General features: G+C 39.2%; 1 protein-coding gene across 2 annotated transcripts in view; it reads left to right on the forward strand.

Annotated features, from left to right (window-relative positions):
* OCA2 (OCA2 melanosomal transmembrane protein) overlaps nucleotides 1-19,209 on the forward strand; it is a 201,691-nt gene that overhangs the window by 71,332 nt on the left and 111,150 nt on the right. For both annotated transcript variants that reach the window (XM_064646226.1, XM_064646227.1), the window contains 5 exons: nucleotides 9,460-9,531; nucleotides 10,381-10,446; nucleotides 11,531-11,587; nucleotides 14,757-14,881; nucleotides 17,775-17,913. In XM_064646226.1, coding sequence (XP_064502296.1) covers nucleotides 9,460-9,531; nucleotides 10,381-10,446; nucleotides 11,531-11,587; nucleotides 14,757-14,881; nucleotides 17,775-17,913 — 459 coding nt within the window. The remainder of the gene's footprint in view (nucleotides 1-9,459; nucleotides 9,532-10,380; nucleotides 10,447-11,530; nucleotides 11,588-14,756; nucleotides 14,882-17,774; nucleotides 17,914-19,209) is intronic.

A 19,209-nucleotide genomic window follows, 5' to 3' on the forward strand; every position in this document is an offset into this window, starting at 1 on the left:
ATTAAGAACTTAATAGGAAAAAATTGCCACTGGATGGTGCTGCTTGCTATTCTAAGGACTAGGTAGGATTGTCTATTTTAAAAGACGTTGTTACCCAGGCTCCACTTTTCACAGAATGTGATTTTTTGAAATAATGGGAATCATATTTTCAACAGCAAATGCAAAAACTAATTCCCGAATGTCCATTTTCTATTTTCAGTTGCCTTTTAAACCTAATTTTGAACTGTATATTGTTCAATTCATGAAAGACTGACAAACAAAAATGTTATTCCTTGCCTTGCATACTACGTATTTTGTGGATTGGTGTCTTTCTTTTCTGTTTGAGAGATGCAATAGAACATTAAATTAGCTTAATTGAATGCTGCTGTTCAGCTTCTACCCTGCCTACGGCAACCAGAGGGGTAGAGAGCCATGAAGTCTTAAAATTTTAACAAGTTGTTAGAACACACACACAAGAATGAGAACCACTCAGTTCTTTTTGAGGCCTCAAATGGTGTCTTTTTTCAGCAAAAGCAAGGCCAAAAGTGAATGAAAAAACATGAAAGTGTAGGGGGCAGGCTTGAAGGGAGGTGTTATGGCACGATTTAAAGAGGAAAAAAATTCTGAGTAGAAAAGTGATGTGAAGAAAAGAGGAGATGGCAGGGATGAAAGGCTCTCCAGAGGAAATGCTAGCTGGAGTGGAAAGTTTCCTGTAAAGGTAATGCAAGTACTGTGGTTTACCATACCATTGTTCTTAGTGCATGGATATAATTCTATATGGTTATATTATCCTACTCTCTAATGGAGGCTGACAAAGATTCACTCAGGGAAAATAAAGCATATTTCCCCCACAGTTTGGTGATTTGTTCTATGAAATTGCTTTACTAGAAATTCACAATCTCATTAGTCTTCAGAATGCCAAGGAAACTAGGGAAATACAAATGGTGGCAACCTCTTCAGTTTCAAAAAATATCCTGAAACTGCAAATGTGATGAGGGTCCTTCAGTCCTCACAAATGATGTTTTTAGGACACAAAAAATGAGCGTGTGTATTGGGAATGGTATCAAAGCATGGAGTGGAGTGAATGGAGTCAGCTAAGCCTGCTGAGATAGGTGCTGGAGGACTGGATTGATCCTTGCAAAAGGGTCTGCAAGACTGAAAGCTCATTGCTAGGCCATTCTGTGGATACACAATGGCTTTGGTCATGTCAGCCCACAGTAGCAGTCTGGTTTATCATCTTCTAGGTCCCTTACTGGCTCATGACCAGAACTCTTTATTTAAGTCATATAGCAAATGTTTTATGTAGCTAAAATATTACAGGAGTGTGTGTATTTTATATCAGAGCCATCGCAAGAGGTAGAGATTGGAAAACATCCACTTATGACTGAAGTGATATAGATATGGCAGCCTCCTCTCTTCTGTATGAATCCAATAGAAACATTGACTAGGTATGATGCTGAACCTTTTTTTCCCTTTTTACTTTCATATTCTGAAGTGGGAAGTTATTTCAAAACTAGACTTATTTTAGCAGTCAAGTAGCCATTTTAACCCTCATCATATAGGATTAAACCCCCTTCTGGATCCTCTCTCCAATATCTGTACAAATACTAATGCCCTCCTTCCTTCCTAGCTCTACACTCTTTTTTCCAGCTTTGGTTTTCCCCCCAGGTTTCTAAGGTAGGAAAACATAAGGGTTTCAACAGTATTGTTCATTTCATACACTAAGGATACGTTTGTCCCTGCATTGTTAAAGGGCTGCTTTGAACCTGTTAATTCCATGTTCCATATCAGCATGAAGCTTTAGTCCATCTGGTTTTCTCTACAAAGAGCAAGCAGTGATATCACTGAGGAAGAAAGCTCACAGACACTGAAAATGCAAATTGTGCACCTTGTTCATTCAATGCTTTTTATAGAGCTATGGAATAGAAAATACCTTTGAAGAGTATAGAATTGACTTGCAGATTTTCTATATAGAAGAGGGAAAGGAATTATTTGCTTATCAAATCTGATTTCCTTTTACGACAGGATAATCCACCTAGTTGAACAAGGGAAGCCAGCTGATGTAATCTTTCTGGATTTTAGTGAAGCTTTCGATACTGTCTCTCACAGGGTCCTTCCGGACAAAATGTCCAGCACGCTGCTGGATAAACACATCATGTAGTGGGTGAGCAATTGGCTCATGGATGGTAATAGTGAATGGGATAACATCAGACTGGTGATCTGTCACTAGTGGGGTTCCACAGGGTTTCATCTTAGGCCCTGTGCTCTTCAACATCTTCATAAATGACTTGGATGCAGGACTGGAAGGGATACTCAAGGCAGTTTGCAGGTGACACAAAACTGGGAGGAGCTGCTGACTCCCTCAAACGCAGGGACACCTTGACAAATTAAAGGGCTGGGCAATCACCAACCATATGAAGTTCAACGAGGGGAAATGTCAAATTTTGCACCTCGGATGGGGCAATCCAGGATGTCCGTACAGACTGGGAATGAGATACTGGAAAGCAGTGCCATGGAAAGGGATCTGGGGGTCCTGGTCGATGGCAAGTTGAATATGAGTCAGCAGTGCCCTGACAGCCAGGAGGGCCACCTTGTCCTGGGGGCCATCAGGAAAAGCATCACCAGCCGGTCGAGGGAGGGAATTGTCCTGCTTTGTTCTGCACTGGTGAGGCCTCACCTTGAATACTCTGTGAAGTTTTGGGCACCATAATATAAGAAAGATATTAAGCCATTAGATAGTGCCCAAAGGAGGGCAACAAAGATGGTGAAGGGGCTTGAGGGGAAGCTGTATGAGGAGTGACTGAGGTCACTTGTGTTCAGCCTGGAGAAGAGAGACTGAGGGGAGACCTCATCCCAGTGTACAACTTCCTTGTGAAGGCAAGAGCAGGAGCAAACACTGATCTCCTCTCTGCAGTGACCAGTGACTGAAATCAAGGGAATGGCCTGAAGTTGCATCTGGGGAGGTTTAGGGTAAGTATTAGAAAAAGATTCTTCACCCAGAGGGTGGTTGGGCACTGAAACAGGCTCTGCAGGGAAGTGGTCACAGCACCAAGCCTGATAGAGTTCAAGAAACATTTGGACAATAATCTCAGGCACACAGCGTGACTCTTGGGGATGGTCTTGTGCAGTGCCAGGATTTGGAATCATTGATCCTTGTAGGCCCCTTCCAACTCATATTCTGTGATTCTGTAATCAGACTATTTTTTTACAGTAAATAATTTGATCTTCTGAAATTTGTTTCTCTCTCTTCTATGCACTATGTTTTGCACATATATAGAATTGATGTCAGTTGATGAAAATTTATGTAGTTACCTAATCATAGAATTTCAGGGCCATCTTTCCTAGACAGAACTCCTAATATACCTTGTATTTCTTAGCCAGTTCAGTTAATGTACCAGAGGGATAAAAGTGAACTAATACAGGCGTTGTTTAGGACACCATATAGTACTACTTTTAATAACTTTCTATTTTAGATAATCTTGTCTAGTGTCCTACTACACTGTGAAACATTGCATTAGGAAGTGGTAGATTGATGCCTTCTATGACTTTCCTTAAAGCAGGGCTGTTTATATCAGGACTTCCTCTACTGACATCGAATCAGAACAAGTGATTTGGCATACTATCTTAGTGGAAATGGGTATTATAGCAGAATGCTATAAATGGGTACTTTCTTACCTTGGGGTTGTGTAGATGTTCTTCAGGAGTTACAAAGTTTGCTACAGAATCTAATGTTTCCACTAAAAAAAAATAAGGGTTTTGGGGTTGGGAATTTGTCTTTAAAAGAGCTTATTGAATGTATAAGGAATATTATTTTCATAGTTACAGACATCAGACATTTACTGTGCAATTAATAAGAATGCATGTTAGTACTAAAATACGCAGCTAATGTTTCTAAATCTACAGATTTCTCCAGTCTGCTCTAAACTGGTCTTGGTCACATATTTCATGTGTATGGTAGTACTATTATACTGAATCACCATTGATTTCTTGTAAAAATGAGTAAGCTTTTGGTCAGGATTTTATTTTTTTTCCAAGCATGGCATAATTATGTACAGTGATGTGTTTTTGATGTATTTTGACTTACAAAAGTGAGATTAATAACAAGATTTTCTAAATATTTAACCAAATGTGAAGTCTTATTATAGAATTCGTATGTCTGCATGTATAGAATACATATGGATAGTCCTAATCTGCAGACAAAGCTAAAAATAGCTGTTCTTGCTGTCACTGATTTCTGTGATCATCTATCAGCAGCTGTACCCTACATGCTTGCTTTAATATCTGCTTTGGCCCATCCCTGAATACTGCATCAGCATAAGTCGTACTCTCTAAACTGTGTTAAGCAGGTCCCTTTTGCCTCATTAAAATCCCTACAAATGCTACTGCTTAACTAAGTAATTCTAAGACAATTAATTTCACGTTATCATTCATTTAGCACTTGCTGTTAAGACACATCCCCTGCAAGGGGGATACAGGAGGTATGTTGCTCTGCTTTCACTAACTGGTACTGGTCAGACAGTCTCTTTACTGTAGGTGGCATGTAGAAAGTCAAGTAAATATATCTAGGACCACAGACCTTTGCTGCTGCTCTGACCTCATGTGTATCTGACTATATCCTGTACTTCTAATCTGTTGCTCTACGTTCTGTCTAAACTGTGCAATTTGCCAGAAATAAAGCAAATTTCTGTGAATTGAGAATTTGATACCATTCAGCTTTGAAGTCCATCTACAGCAGGACAAAGTACTGCAAGGCTTTTTTTAATACTTGTTTTCTAACATAAGCTCAAATTTTCAGTTATGTTGTTTGACAGTTAGGAAAAATTACCTAAATTAGTTAGCTGAATTACCATTGTTTTTCTGTGATTTTCAGTTCTGATTTCAACTTTTGATGCTAGTTTTAGTCTTTGGCGTTAATTTTCCAAACTATGGGCTTTTTTTGATCCACTCATGAGTGAATCAAATATGTGTACACATGAAAGACTAAAGTTTCATCTGTATCCTGCTAAAATAGCTCGAAGGCAAAGTAGACTACCAAAATTTATAAGGTACGTGATAGCAAATTATAAGATAGACACCATCAAGGGATCTGACTGAGGAACACATTTTCAGAGGCATTCAGGCTAATACTGTCTTGATTATCTATAGGAAAAACAAACTGTCTGAAAAAAGTCTTCCACTGCTGAGGATATCTTTTTTAACCAAACAAACCGTTATTAAAACATAAAAAGGAAGAGATACAAAACATTAAGTCAGGAAAAAAGATATCCTAGAGCAAATCTTACTCCCCTTCTCTCCCCCCTCTTCCCCTGAGAATAAAGAATTAAACTAGAGACTTTATAAAGTCTAAGAGGGGTTTGGCAGTTGATTTTATAACGAAGATCTGAGTTACTCTGGAGGTAGGTGAAAATTGCATAAAACTTCTGTGTGGATATAGGCTTGGTAATAACTGCATCCTTGCTGAAATGCAGCAAGGCTGCCACTCTATCAAATGTAAATTAATTTATCAGTAAAATAAGTAGTTTAATGCAACAAGCTTCTCTGGAGAAAAAATGGATAAGAAATGAATTGAGGCTGCATTTGAAACTTTATATCAAAATTACTGGCAGTCATCTTTCATCTGCTGTTTATCACTTATAATGAAGGACTTGTGGAAAGAAAATTTATCAAATATCTTCAGAAGCATATTTTGGAAACATGCCTGCCCTGGATTTCAGCTGGGAAATGTATGCTCTGAAACGGCATACAGGTCACCATCAATTGGCTTCTAAATAATTTCCTTTTACCTCCTGGAGCACTATACATGATTTAGTGTTTGGAACTTAGAATCATTTTTATAATGATGCTTTTGTAGTCTACCAAATGATTTGATGTATTCAGTGTAAAGATTCCAGAGCAGTTTCAGATAGATAAAGAAATTTAAATCTGGGCAAAGCCTATGTTGTCTAAATCCAAACTGCATTATATCTCTGGAATTATATATTTTTAATTAATATCGAGTACAAGAACTTGTGGAATAAATTATTTGGGTTGCTTTAATTTCTTACTTTAAAATAAACTCCTGAACTAATAGTATGGAAACTGTTATACATAACGAGCATTCAGCAGATTGTGTTTATCACACAGCAGGCAATCATGAGACAAATTTCTACAGAAAATTATGAAACAAAATCACTGTAGAAGTTTTTCCTGTTCTTCACTTATTCTGAATTGACGCTGTGGCATTGACCCTAGGATGCTGCTATCAACACACCTACACTGTTGATGCTGCTTTTAAGAACCATAATTGTTGCAGCTTTGGGTATTTTCATTACTTATATAAAATTCTGTAAATATCCATTCCTATTTTTGCAATTTCTTCATCTCTTAGCCTAGTAATGTCCTGTATCAGTGAGCTCTACAACTGAGTTGTGCATTGTAAAGAGTGAAATCTGGGCTGCATTGTTTACAGTAGCAGTTTGTATTGGAAGAACTGTCCCTTTGTAAAAGTCAGGCACTGTCCTTTGCTGTTGCAGTAAATGAGCACTGCTAGGCATTCTTCAGAAAAAAATGATGTTCATGGTGAAGATGCTCTTTCTACAAAAAGTATGAACTCTTTGTATGTATATTTATAGGTATTATATTTATATACTATATATTAATATTTTAATATGATATATAATCTAATAGTCTGTATTAACATATATATCATATTTATACATATCTATAAGGTTTGCAGTTGGACTGGGAGGTGAGGAGCTCTAACATGCAAACTGATATACCAACAGCTGTGTATGTTTCTTGTCTGTTCTTTCTCATCTCAATGCTCATTGCTTGTTTTTTAAAAGAATGCACGAGGGTATGCACTTTCTCAGGCATGAGAAGGATCAGATGAGTACAGATGATTTCTCACTTAATCTTTAAAAATATCTTTAGATTGAGAAGTCCACTAAATCTCTCATCTTTTCTGCGATTAAATCTCTTGTGTTAATTTATTTCTGAGTTCTTTCAATTCTCTACCTGAGCTGTTGTTTATGGATACACTTTGAGATTCAACCTGAAAAGATACTCATCCTCCTGCCAAGCTTCTAAAGGGTTTGGATCAGATCTGCACTGTTTTCCAAAAGAATAATAATGGAACGTTACCTAACGTAATGACCTCCAAATGTGTATTAGATGGAACTGTGGTTCAAAGAGTGTGACAGTTTATAACACCCATCTCTTAATTTCTCCATTTGTAGACTTTAAAAAATGCCTTTGCAAATATATTATTTGTTTGGGGTTTATTTTATATGAAAAGAAAGTTAGAGAATAATCCACTCTTTCCTAAACCTTCCCAAATCTTAACTTTGAATATTTACATGTTAGAGTTTACATAGGTGTGCTTTCAAGGCTTTTTGTTACTTTAGAACTTTCACTTGTTAAGTTGCTGGAGTGAAGAATTGTACATTTAACAACTTTTTTGTAATAGAGCTTTGCACCTTAATATTCTTTGTTCATTCTTCAGGATATATTTTTGTATATCCTTTTGGATATACAGAATGAAGGAACTGACAGATGGCTCCATTTGTACAGTTTCCCCCTCTCCATCTTTCTCCAGAAATTAAAGCAAACTTCACCCATAGGTGACAGCAAACTCTTGGAAACTGAAAATGCAGTCAACCCAGTGTATGCAATTAAGTATACAGAAGTGACAGCAAAAATGCTTATGTGGAAACATGCAAAAAATCCATAGCCAAACAAGTCTCAGGAAACCTATGATATCTTTCTGAGAACTGCAAAAGAGCTATCTAACGTGGGTGGTGATTAGATGAGGAGAAAACCTTCAGCCTGAGAATTTCCCAGTAGCTTACACTTGAACTTCCTTTGCTCTGGTAAGAAGCCGATCCCCTTCCCTAATAGACATCTCTACTTGGCATCTTTTATTGGAGAGAGCTGTAAGGTCTAATTGCTGCACCCGATCGTCAGACACAAGGACTATCAAACATTATCAAATGCTCCCCACCTCTGCAGAATCAGAAGAGCCATATGTGTATGTACATGTAATCCTCTGAAACTGGAAATTAAAAATGAACCTGTGATTTATCACACACATTTTCTGGGGGAGCTGAAATCTATGCTATGTACTTTTAGGTCATTAGGACATAAAACCCTTGGTCTAATCTGTTGCTTTATCATGTAAGTAGGTTATTCTTCAGTGAATTTTGAAGAAAAACAGGGAATGAGACATATTTTTTCTTTACTCCTGAGCCCCAAAGAGAAGATACATGGACTCCCTGAAACAACATCTCAGCCTTGGCCATATTGATCAACATAACTGGTCTACTCTGGCTTCCAACTGGAAGGTCTGGAGACACACCACCCATAACGCTGCTGATGCTTTTGAGAAAGCACGCAGGATCACTCTTGAGGAGAAAAGATAACACAGAAAGAATCATGTCTTGTAGAATATACCACCTAAGGAGTCTTTCTGCTGTGCCTTTTGCAACCAGACGTGTCTATCTCACATTGTAGCAAATGCGGGCAGAGCCCTTCCCAAATCTTTGTTCACGAAGCCTAGCCATGATGATGAATTTGGTAAATATTTACCATTTCTGTTAAAAATCTATTTTCATGGAGGAAAAACAAAATCAAATTTTGCTTTTCCTTTACGAGCAGGCAGGATGGTCTTGAGATGCCCTCATCCTACTATTTCTTTTCAGCAAAATACTTCTTATGAAGTTGGCAGCAAATGAAATATTTCTAGACTGTCTTATTTCTTTCTAAGAATAACTCTAACTTGTGCCAGAGTAATATTTAAATACATTAATAGTAAAAGCTGTTTATTAGATTTGGTCTTTTGTAGTGTGATTTTCATTAATTACATTCTTACTTTAACTGACTTATTTTACACAATCTATCATCTTCCAGACATAACTACAAATGAGCACTCGGAGAAAACAACACATTTTAAGGGCATTCTTGCTTAACAAGCACCTATGAAGAATCAGGTGGAGCACCTCCTAGGCATGCATCTTCTTCCCATGGGCTGTGAAGGGAAGCCAACAGGACTATGCTTTTTGATCCTTAAGTTAGGGAAGATGAATTGCTTTCTTTCTTGGGTGAACTGCTGGCAAACATAAGAAACTGGTACTGAAGTCCCTTCTCTACCTGGAGATTAGAGCTGAGACTTCCTAGCAGGGTTTGCACAGGCATTGTTTTTTTGTGTGGGTTTCTTTTTGTTTGGCTGTTATTTTGTTTGTTTTTTCTTGTCATTGCTGTTGTTTTGGTTTGGTTTTTTATGGTTTTTAGGGTTTTTTTTGTTTGTTTGGTTTTTGGTTTGGTTTGATTTTAATAACATCCCATAGTAAGGCAAGGTAATTAACCATTCTCTGGTCAGAAAAAAAGCCCAAACAAACCAAGAAAAGAATTGACTACAGCAATTTCTATCCTTTTCCCTCCTCCTTTTTGATAGCAAAGAGATATTTAGAGGAGTCTGTGGTCAATTCTTACCCTTTGTTGCAGATTGTTCACAGGACCCTTGCGGCGATGTTGGGCTCTTTGGCAGCTTTAGCCGCCTTAGCTATTGTTGGGGAGGTAAGTTACCAAACTGTAAGTGCTCACTTTGGTTTTGGGTATGGTGTCAGGTATCATAAACTTTCACGTTTGCCCCTTTGCGATTGGGCACATGACAGAGCAGTGTTTTTTAAGAAGGAGAGATGGTAGGACAGATATGGGGATGGGAAAACAAGTCAGACAGACTACTGCATAGACAAGGAGGGTACAAAAAAGTTGGTAAATGCTTTTTTGTTTTGATTTCCAGGAAGTGGAGTACAACCATTTTCAGCTTAATTCAGAGTTTGTTTAATACTGTTATTTTCAGTAATGTTAGGGTACCAAGCAAACCAAAATGGAAATACATTGCTTTATACTACCCCAAATAATTACACTTCATGCTTGCATGTTCCAACCCTTTTGTTTCCTCGCTGCTTGCTCCTAGCTGTTATATAGTGAAAATTCAGATTGATGTTCTCTGTTTTTCTCATAGCCACATCATTGCCATGTTGCCTTAAATTCCCTCCAGTTTGTTCACAGGTGAAGCGGTATGCTTTTGTTCCCTTAGCAAAAGGAAACTGGAGAGTACCATATAATTTAGTTATTTTTTATTTCTGTAATGCCATGTAAGGAACAACTAGACCAACCTATAGCCTAACGTAGGCTTTTGCTAATGACCCACTTAGAATGCCAGCAGTACTTTGAATTAGTAATAATACAGTAGTAATGGCAATAATACAGAGTCCTTTTGTGCACCTTGTAAGAACACTTATTAATTTCCATCACAGCTTATTTAAATGGTTCATCAATTAAGTGGAGTTTGTATTTCATAGCTAATCACAAGTTAGGTGTTTCGTAGCATTCACTGGTAATTGTATTTTTTGATTGCAGAGGCCAAGTATGGTCAAAGTGGTGGAGTGGATTGACTATGAGACACTGGCATTGCTGTTTGGAATGGTAACAAATATGTGCCTTTTGCTCTAAATGTGCTGAAGAATGAAATTCAATACAGAGATGTTTTCTTTTAAAACATTTTGTTAATTGCACTTTACTGAGATAACTTATGATGAAAATTTGGGCCTTAAGGAATTTACCAAAATGGAGGATGATCAAACCCCTGAATGAGTCTTTTGAAATGCTGTTACTTTTCTATTTTTTTTTTTAATCTGTGAAATTGTGTTGATAACATGCTAAAAACATCCTCAGGATCTATAAATGGAAAGACCTATTCAAGGGGCAAGTATTATCACTCTCATTTATCTTTTTAATTTTGTTTACTCAAAAACTTCCTCAAACACACTCTACTGGAAAACTGGTTTTCTTTATCTTAGTCATTGCTATGTTTGGAGCGACAAAAAAGCAAGCCAGAAATGGAGAAGAAATATCTGATTAGATTATAATCATGTATTATTTTAATCACTTTGCCCAGAGCTATTTGTGGTAAAAAGAGTTGTCCAAGTGCTATTGAACTCTAGCACAAAATATAAAATATACAGAGACAAAATTACAATTATCTGTTGCCATTCTGAGATTTTCTTATTTCCTGACACTGGTCCCTGCTCCCCACCTTCCCCACAGAAAAAGAAAGCAAAAAAAATATTCTGATGGGAGCAAAGATAGAAGGACAGGAAACCTCCCAGACATGTGGGAAAATGGAAGTAATTCTTGAAGCCACTATCTTCTGTAATCTGTAGAGAATTACTGCAGAAAGCAAACACACTTATTGGTTTTTCTTGATTAATGACATAAGGGAAATACATTGAGTAGTTAATGTATTATGCCTACTTGGTCACTATGAATAAAATTCAACTAGACTAGTATGACATTTACAGACTGCTTATGTTGAGAAGTAAATTTCACTATGTGATGTATTAACTAGAGATATCTGGCAGCTGTAGTGGATATTCTAATATGAAGGTGATCAGATGCTCAGAGCTGTGTCAGATAAGAAGTACATTTTTCAGTATCACAAACTGCTTCACTTCGTTTTTGAGTAATAATTCTGTTGCAAGTTATTATATTTTTCTTCCTCTTTTGGTAGATGGTTTTGGTGGCCATATTTTCAGAGACTGGATTCTTTGATTACTGTGCAGTAAAGGTAGGCTTGTTTTGGTGCTTGTAATTATTTCTGGATTAATCAAGTTAGTATTTATTCTAATATGTTACGCCAAGCACTATCTTTGAAGAACCTTGCTTAGGGTAATGTATACTTATCACACTAGAAATGAGAGTGGTCAACTTGTAATATTGGAAAAATCTTTTAAGGATGAAAGGAAGCCCTTAATGCAATTCTGTTTCTAGAGGAGAAAGTTAAAGGCCCCCAGTAGAGTACACAAACATATGGACAGTATAAAGCTGAGTTATTTCACTAACTTCCCCAGGATCACAGTTCTACTGTAACTGAAATCTCTACTTATGCCTGAGAGTGGGAGAGAAGAAATATGGGAACTATCATTAGCTTTATGATCACACATGAAATATGGCCACAGACCTTTTTACAGTAGCAGAACAAAAGATTACATGAAAAGAGTAATTCATTGAATCATAGTCATAGATTCATAAAACGGTTTGGGTTGGAAGGAACCTTAATCATCTAGTTCCAATCTCCCTGCCATGACCAGGGACACCTTCCACTGGGCCAGGTTGCTTAAAGCCCCATCCAACCTGACCTTGAACACTTACTGGGATGGGGCATCCACAACTTCTGTGTGAAACCTGTTCCAGTGCTTCACCACCCTCACAGTACACCTACCCTCTTTCAGTTTAAAAGACTTCCTCTTATCCTATCATTACATACCTTTGTCAAAAGACCCTCCCCAGCTCTCCTGCAGGCCCTCCCTAGGTACTGGAAGGTGCTGTAATGTCACCCTAGAGCCTTCTCTTCTCCGAACTGAACAACCCAGATCTCTTTCAGCCTGTTCTCACAGGAAATATGCTCCAGCCTTCTGACCATCTTTGTGGCTCTCCTTTGGACTCACTCCAGCAGGTCCACGACCTTCTTATGTTGGGGACCCCAGGGCTGGATGCAGTACTCCAGGTAGGGTCTCACAAGAGCGGAGTAGAGGGGCAGAATCACCTCCCTTTATGTGCAGCCCAGCACTCAGTTGGCTTTCTGGGCTGCTAGTACACATTGATGTTGAGCTTCTCATCCACCAACAGCCCCAAGTTTTTCTCCTCAAGGCTACTCTCAGTCTCTCTCCCCAGCCTGTTCTTGTGCCTGGGATTGCCCTGATCTCCAGGCAGGACCTTGCACTTGGCCTTGTTGAACTTCATGAGTTTTTCATTGGCCCCTCCAGGGCTTTATCCTATGGTACTCCGCCAAGCAGATCTCTGAAGAGGCCAAAGTCTGCTCTTTATAAGGCCAGGTTAGTGAGCTTGCTATGCACCCTCCTGTTTGCGATAATGATCTTGAACTCCACCAGTTCATGGTCACTGCAGCCAAAGCTGCCTTTGAAGTTCATATTCCCCAGAAGTCCCTCCTTGTTGGTGAGAACGAGGTCCAGAATAATATCTCGTTGTCTCCTCTTTCGCTTACAGGAGGAAGTTATTAGCAATGCAGTTCAGGAAACTCCTGGATTACTTATGCCCTGCTGTATTGTCCCTCCAATAGATACTGGGGACATTGAAGTCCCCCCACTGGGGCTTGTGAACCTGAGGCTGCTCCTACCTGTGTATAGAATGCCTCCTCATCTGCTCGGTCTTCCTGGTTGGGTGGCCTGTAGCAGACCCCCACTATAATGTCACCTGTCCCTGCCATCCGTTCAATCCTGATCCATAAACTCTTGGTCAGTTCCTCATCCATCCCCAGGCAGAGTTCCATGCACTCCAGCTAGTCACTGACATAGAAGGTAACACCCTCTCCTCACCTGCCCTGCCTGTCCTTCCTAAAAAGTCTGTTTCCTTCCATTCCAAAACTGCAGTCACAGGAGCCATCTCATCATGTCTCTGTGATGCCACTAAGATTATAGCCCTGCACCATGCACATGTCTATATTTATTACCCATGCTATGTGCTGTTTGCATAGGGGGGACTTAAATTGTGCTCCTGATGAAGCTGATTTAGTGTCTGGAGTGGCTGGAATTCCTTTGTGGTGATCTCCAGGTGCTCTCCTGTTGACCTGTGATCTCTCTTCAAACTCTGACCATGTCTTGCTAGCACTGCCGTCAAACTGGTAGGAGTGAGATTGAGAGGATTGAGGCCCCCTTCTCTGGCAACTTTAGTTTAAAGTCCTTTTCACCAGCTTGGCAAACCTACGATCAAAGGTGCTGTTCCTCTTCTCTGATAGAAGGACCCCATCAACCCCCAGTAGACTGTTTCTCAAAGGAAGTCCTGTGGGCTAAGTAACTGAACAGCTGTGGCACCAGTCCTGTTACCATTTGTTGATTCATGAGATCTGACTAGCCCTTTCAACCCCCTTCTCTTTGATGGGAGGATTGATGAAAAAACTACCTGAGCTCTAGAGTTCCTCATCACCACTCCCAGGGCTCTGTAACCCTCCTTGATACTCTTCAGACAGGTCCTGGCTGTATCACTGGCTGTCAGTTTGCTCTCAGAACACCCACCATTCCACCTTGAGGGCCAGGAAGGATGAGGGCCCTTGGCCTGTGCCAGCTGTTCACAAAATGGTTCCTGGTTGCTGGGTTATGGGGACTTCAATTCTCTCCACTTGACCTGTTCTGAAGGATTGTTTGGAGGGTAAATATTGCCCAGGATGAGGAACACTTTCATCTGCCACAAAGCTTCATTTTCTTCAGAAGTGTGGAAAGAAAGAAATCAAAAGTGACAAGGAGGACTGCTTTGAACAAAACCCCTAAACAAACCACATGTGGACACAACCCCTGCCTATACAGATGCCCAGTCTGTGTAGCCCTGGCAGTGCTGCTCTGAGGATGGGGGATGCGTGCCAGCTTGTGGAGGGGATAAGAGATCTGAGCCATGTTAGTCTACATGGGCGTGCAGGCAGAAGATGGGGGCTCAGCCCTGCTCCTGCCACAGACCCCATTCAAGGCTGGCAGCAGAGCATGATGTTTCTTCAGACTTGTTTCTTCATTTGCGTGATGGGAATGTTTGCCCACTTCCATGAAATGTTTTTTTGCTAAATTAATTAATACTGGAGAGGGTGCTGTTGGAGGTACACGGAATAGTAAATGCTCTGAGCTCACCGTTGCTCAACTTTGATCAAGTCGTTTTATCTATTGTTTTTTTAAAACTAAGCTGGAATGATCTAGTCCCTTAATTTTGTTTCTTTTTTTTTTTTTTTTTACTAGGCTTATCGGTTCTCTAGAGGCAAGGTATGGGCCATGATTACGCTTCTGTGCCTCATTGCTGCAATTCTTTCTGCATTTTTGGACAATGTTACCACTATGCTGCTCTTTACTCCAGTAACCATAAGGTATTTTATTGCTATGGTTTTGGACTTGGTCTTTTATAGCCAGCAATCAGTAGTAAACATGTGTGCAAAATGCTTGTTTGGACTTTTTTTGATCAACTAAATGGAAATCAAAACTTCAAATACTCTTACTGTAGTAGAATAAAAGGATGGCACTTTCAAAGGGAAGTGTTGCCTTTTCCCATTGCATTAATATTGAGCACATGTCAATCTTGTTATGCTGCTTTGGCAGCTGGTTTTTCTGGTTTGTCTTCATATCTGAACTGCAATAGCATATTGGACCATATACTCCCTAGTAGACAAAATTTTTTTCCTGTAAAGCAGAGTGAATTTTTTAGTTAAAGCTGTCTTATCCTTTGCTGGCTAATATCTACATACAATTTTAGATGTTTTAGTGAAATCACTATCCCTTCTAATACTAGTGAAAAATATATTAAAAAAAATCCAGATTTCAACTGTTTTGGAATACGGAACTCTGAATTTTCTTCCTGTTGGTGATCATGTAATTGGAACAGACACTGGTTAATCTCACAGTTTGAGATTAGATATTTGGAACTTTGAAAAGAGAATGGTGAATTTAATTATTTCAGATTTCTGTAAATTGATAACACCTGATTTCCAACTACAGTTAATCAATGTGAGATTATAAATTACTCTTTAACCTGAATTTAACCTGTGTCTGGTCTGGCAAATCTGTTTAATCCAGTTCAGCTTTGGAAAGATCTAGTGAGTTTTTAAAATGATCCTAAGTGATGTAATGCTTGCAGTCAATATCATGTTAAAGTACACAAAATTCTATTAAGATATGCCCCTACTTTAAAATGCAGTGTAAAACAGCAACAAAAAATTTTGCAAGTTTAGTTTATTCTAGATTGGGAAACAGCTGGTGGATGAAAACTTCATTTGTCTTCTGTCCGATTACCTTTTCAAGAGATCACTTTGCCATACTCCAATCAATTATTGCACCTCTAGCAGTAAGCAGCACTGGAGCTACTGAACACTAAGTTTTCTTTAGCTGTGTTGCAGAATATTTTGAATAAACTATTTCACAGAAATAGTTAGAAGGGACCCACAAGGATCATCGAGTCTTAAGTGAATGGCCCATACAGGGGATTGAACCTGCAAACTTGGTGTTAACAGCACCATGCTCTATAATTGGAAATAGTTTGAAATCCAAAGATTAATGTAGCACAAAAAGGTTTTCAGAGGCAGAGCAACTGTATCTTTTATTGTGTTTTTGAAGAATCATAGAATAGCCCAGGTTGACAGGACCTCAAAAGACCTTCTGGTCCGAGCTTTCATGGGAAAGGAAGCCTAGATGAGATTATCTGGCACTCTTCAGTCAAATCTTGAAAACCATCAGCAATGGGACTCCACTACATTCCTGGGAAGGTTGTTTCAGTGGTTAACCGCAAATTCTTTTTTTCTTATGTTAAGATGAAATCTCTCCCTTGTACTTGTTGCCCCTTGCCTTCTCCACGTGGATCCTTGTGAAGTGAGAGCCTCTTTGTAGCCTCACTTTATGTAATGGACTTTCATACTAAATGCATACTAAGTACTTTAGTTTTATACTAAATGAGCTTGTGACACTGAAGGAGGGGAAACTCAGTATGTGGGAAACATTTGTATTTGAATCACTATCAAAGCTAAAATAAAGTTTTAACTCACCTACTAAAACCAAACAATTGCCTAGTTCAAAAAGCTTCATGCTGGGAATCAATTTTTGTTTTTATATTACTGCCATTGTCTACAGCTTCACTGTGTTGCACTGTGCAGTCATTGCCATGGAGATAAAGCTCACAGAAAATCTTACCGACTTATGAATATAAGGCTTTCTATTTCCTTTAATAAGGCATAAACCATGATGCTTGTTTCACTCTGCATTTTGTAGTAAGCTGATAAAAAAAGGTAATATTTACCCCCTTTTAGCTGTGATTTATTTTCAAGATACTTTATTATTGGGAACTAGAAAAGGCTAATGATTGTACACATGAGGAGTTATATAACTAGGGCAAGCAAACTGAAAATTGTGACCCTGACATATAGCTAACACAGTCTGATGGTTTTATACTTTGGGCTTAGTCTTTTCTGACTTATGTCAGAGTTCTCATTTCAAGTCCATCAGAAAGAAAGAATCATTAAAGGAAAGTTAAGGTTATATTTTTAAATATTTGGAAATCAAGGAGCAACGGAGTTAAAATACAAGTAGAGTTGTGGTCTTGTACCACAATCAATATATTTGGGCCAGTTGTATTACAAAGTATCTTTTAACTGAATGATTTCAAACTGTTGGGAAAAGAGTGTATTTTTGCAGAGTTATTATTTTCTGGAGTTTTTATGTGCTGATATATATGTCATCTGACAGTGTTTTTTCTGGGTTTTAAATTGACACTTGGTGATAACACAAGTGAATCAAATTAAGCTTTTGTGCAATACACTCTTCTCTTTGAAATATAGGTTTTAATAATACAGACTTAGACTGAACAACGAAGCTCAACCCTTCCTTCAGGGAATTGTGTGACAGCACTGCAGTGAGAGCAATACTGAGAGAGCATTCTTGCTACCCACTCTTTCCCTCATCCCCTATTAGGTAGAGGGGGTAATAATTTCAGTGCGACCTCCATCTTTATGTTCTGGAGCAATGTCTTGATAAGTTGTGAGGACGGTTCCTTATTCTAAAGTGCTTAGGTGTGATTTTAACTTTCAGCCTTTATTACTGCAGCCCATGTCTAAACTCAAACGTCTACTTAGAAATGAGTGGGTTATGTGGGTTTGTGCGTAAATGTAACTTGTGTGAGTTGAAGTAACTGTGTGAAGACTGCCATGTGTAAGTTTTAAGATTCAAGGCAATTTATGCATAGTGTAAGAAGTTAATTTCATTGTCTTTATACCACAGGCTCTGTGAAGTACTTAATCTTGATCCTAGGCACGTCCTGATTGCAGAAGTAATCTTCACAAATATTGGAGGGGCTGCCACCGCTGTTGGGGATCCTCCAAATGTGATTATTGTTTCAAAGCAGGAGCTGAGAAAGAAGGTACATACTGCAGTCTGTTTGGCTACTAAAATTAAGTGGTGATATTGACTTATTCGGTGTTGATACTTCTCTTCCCCAGACAGCCATATAAACAGAACATAACCCACTTTTTCTGCCATGCTATTTCTTTCTTAGTAGGATGATCAGGCAGAAGAGAGTGATCTTTTGGGGACAAAATAGTGATGAAGAATAGAATTTTTGATATGGACTGAGAATACCAGTTTCCTTTTTGTGTTGTTGTTGGTGAGGATTTCCTTATCGATGACAAAGTGAGGAAAGAAATAAAGCAACAGAGAGCTGCAGAGGGGGCAACAAGTTGGAAAAAAGGAAAAATGAAAATGAAATTAAGACCCATCCATTATTTTAGAAGAGGCTTTTTCTCAAAAGTTAAATATAATGAGACAATTCTATTCCTTTACAGCAATTCCAGAAAGAATTGTCTATATGCAAGACCTCATAATATGAAAGGCTGCATTGCCTACGTCACACATGAGGCACTTTATCCTTCAACCGCAGTCCAAGGGGACATGAGGGGTGGGAGGAGGGTGGAGGCTCCTCCCATGCAGCATGGGCCACAGCTGGCTCCCACCTTCTGCCACAGTTTTGGTATCTCCAGGCTGCAGTGACAGATTTTAACTTCCACCTCTTGGCTCTTCCATTTTTTGCTGGGCATCTGGTGCCAAAGGGAGGGCTATGGTGGCTGGTACTGAGTGGGACTGCAGAACATGAGACACCTGCCAGAAGGAGCATCCCAGTCCCATTTTCTCCCACCCACATGGCCCTCTCTGCCCTGTGGATAGGCAGAGTTGCTGCTGGCGGGTGTTCACATCTGCAGCTTTCAGCATCTGCATGGAGCTGGTGTTTGCATGAGTTTACTGTGCTCTCAGCTATCCCTGCTATCCCTGAACACAAGGGCATCAAGTCTCCCTTCTGCCTCTGGCACTCCCAGTCACCTCTTCCTGGTGTGCTGTGGGGTATCAGGGAGGCATTCTGCTCAGGATGCAAGAGGCAGCCCCTCCTGGGTTGGGCCAGCTCTGTCCTCCTCCTGGCTCTGCATCACCACCAACAAGCAGCGTGATGGAAGGGGCATTTATGTAATGTGCACATCTACAAAGACACCAGGCATACGTTTTCTGGTTTGATCAGGTGTCATAAACCCCCAAAAGAAGTAAATCAACCTAAAGTAATTTAGTGTGAATTGACCTAGTGTGAAAATAACTGTTTGATTGGAACAAGGGAGTTGTAGTATAAAATCTAAGGGTTTTTTTAATTTTTTTTTTTATTTGGAGTAACTTA

The sequence above is a fragment of the Pseudopipra pipra genome, chromosome 2, assembly GCF_036250125.1.
Source record: "Pseudopipra pipra isolate bDixPip1 chromosome 2, bDixPip1.hap1, whole genome shotgun sequence".
Taxonomy (NCBI): domain Eukaryota; kingdom Metazoa; phylum Chordata; class Aves; order Passeriformes; family Pipridae; genus Pseudopipra; species Pseudopipra pipra.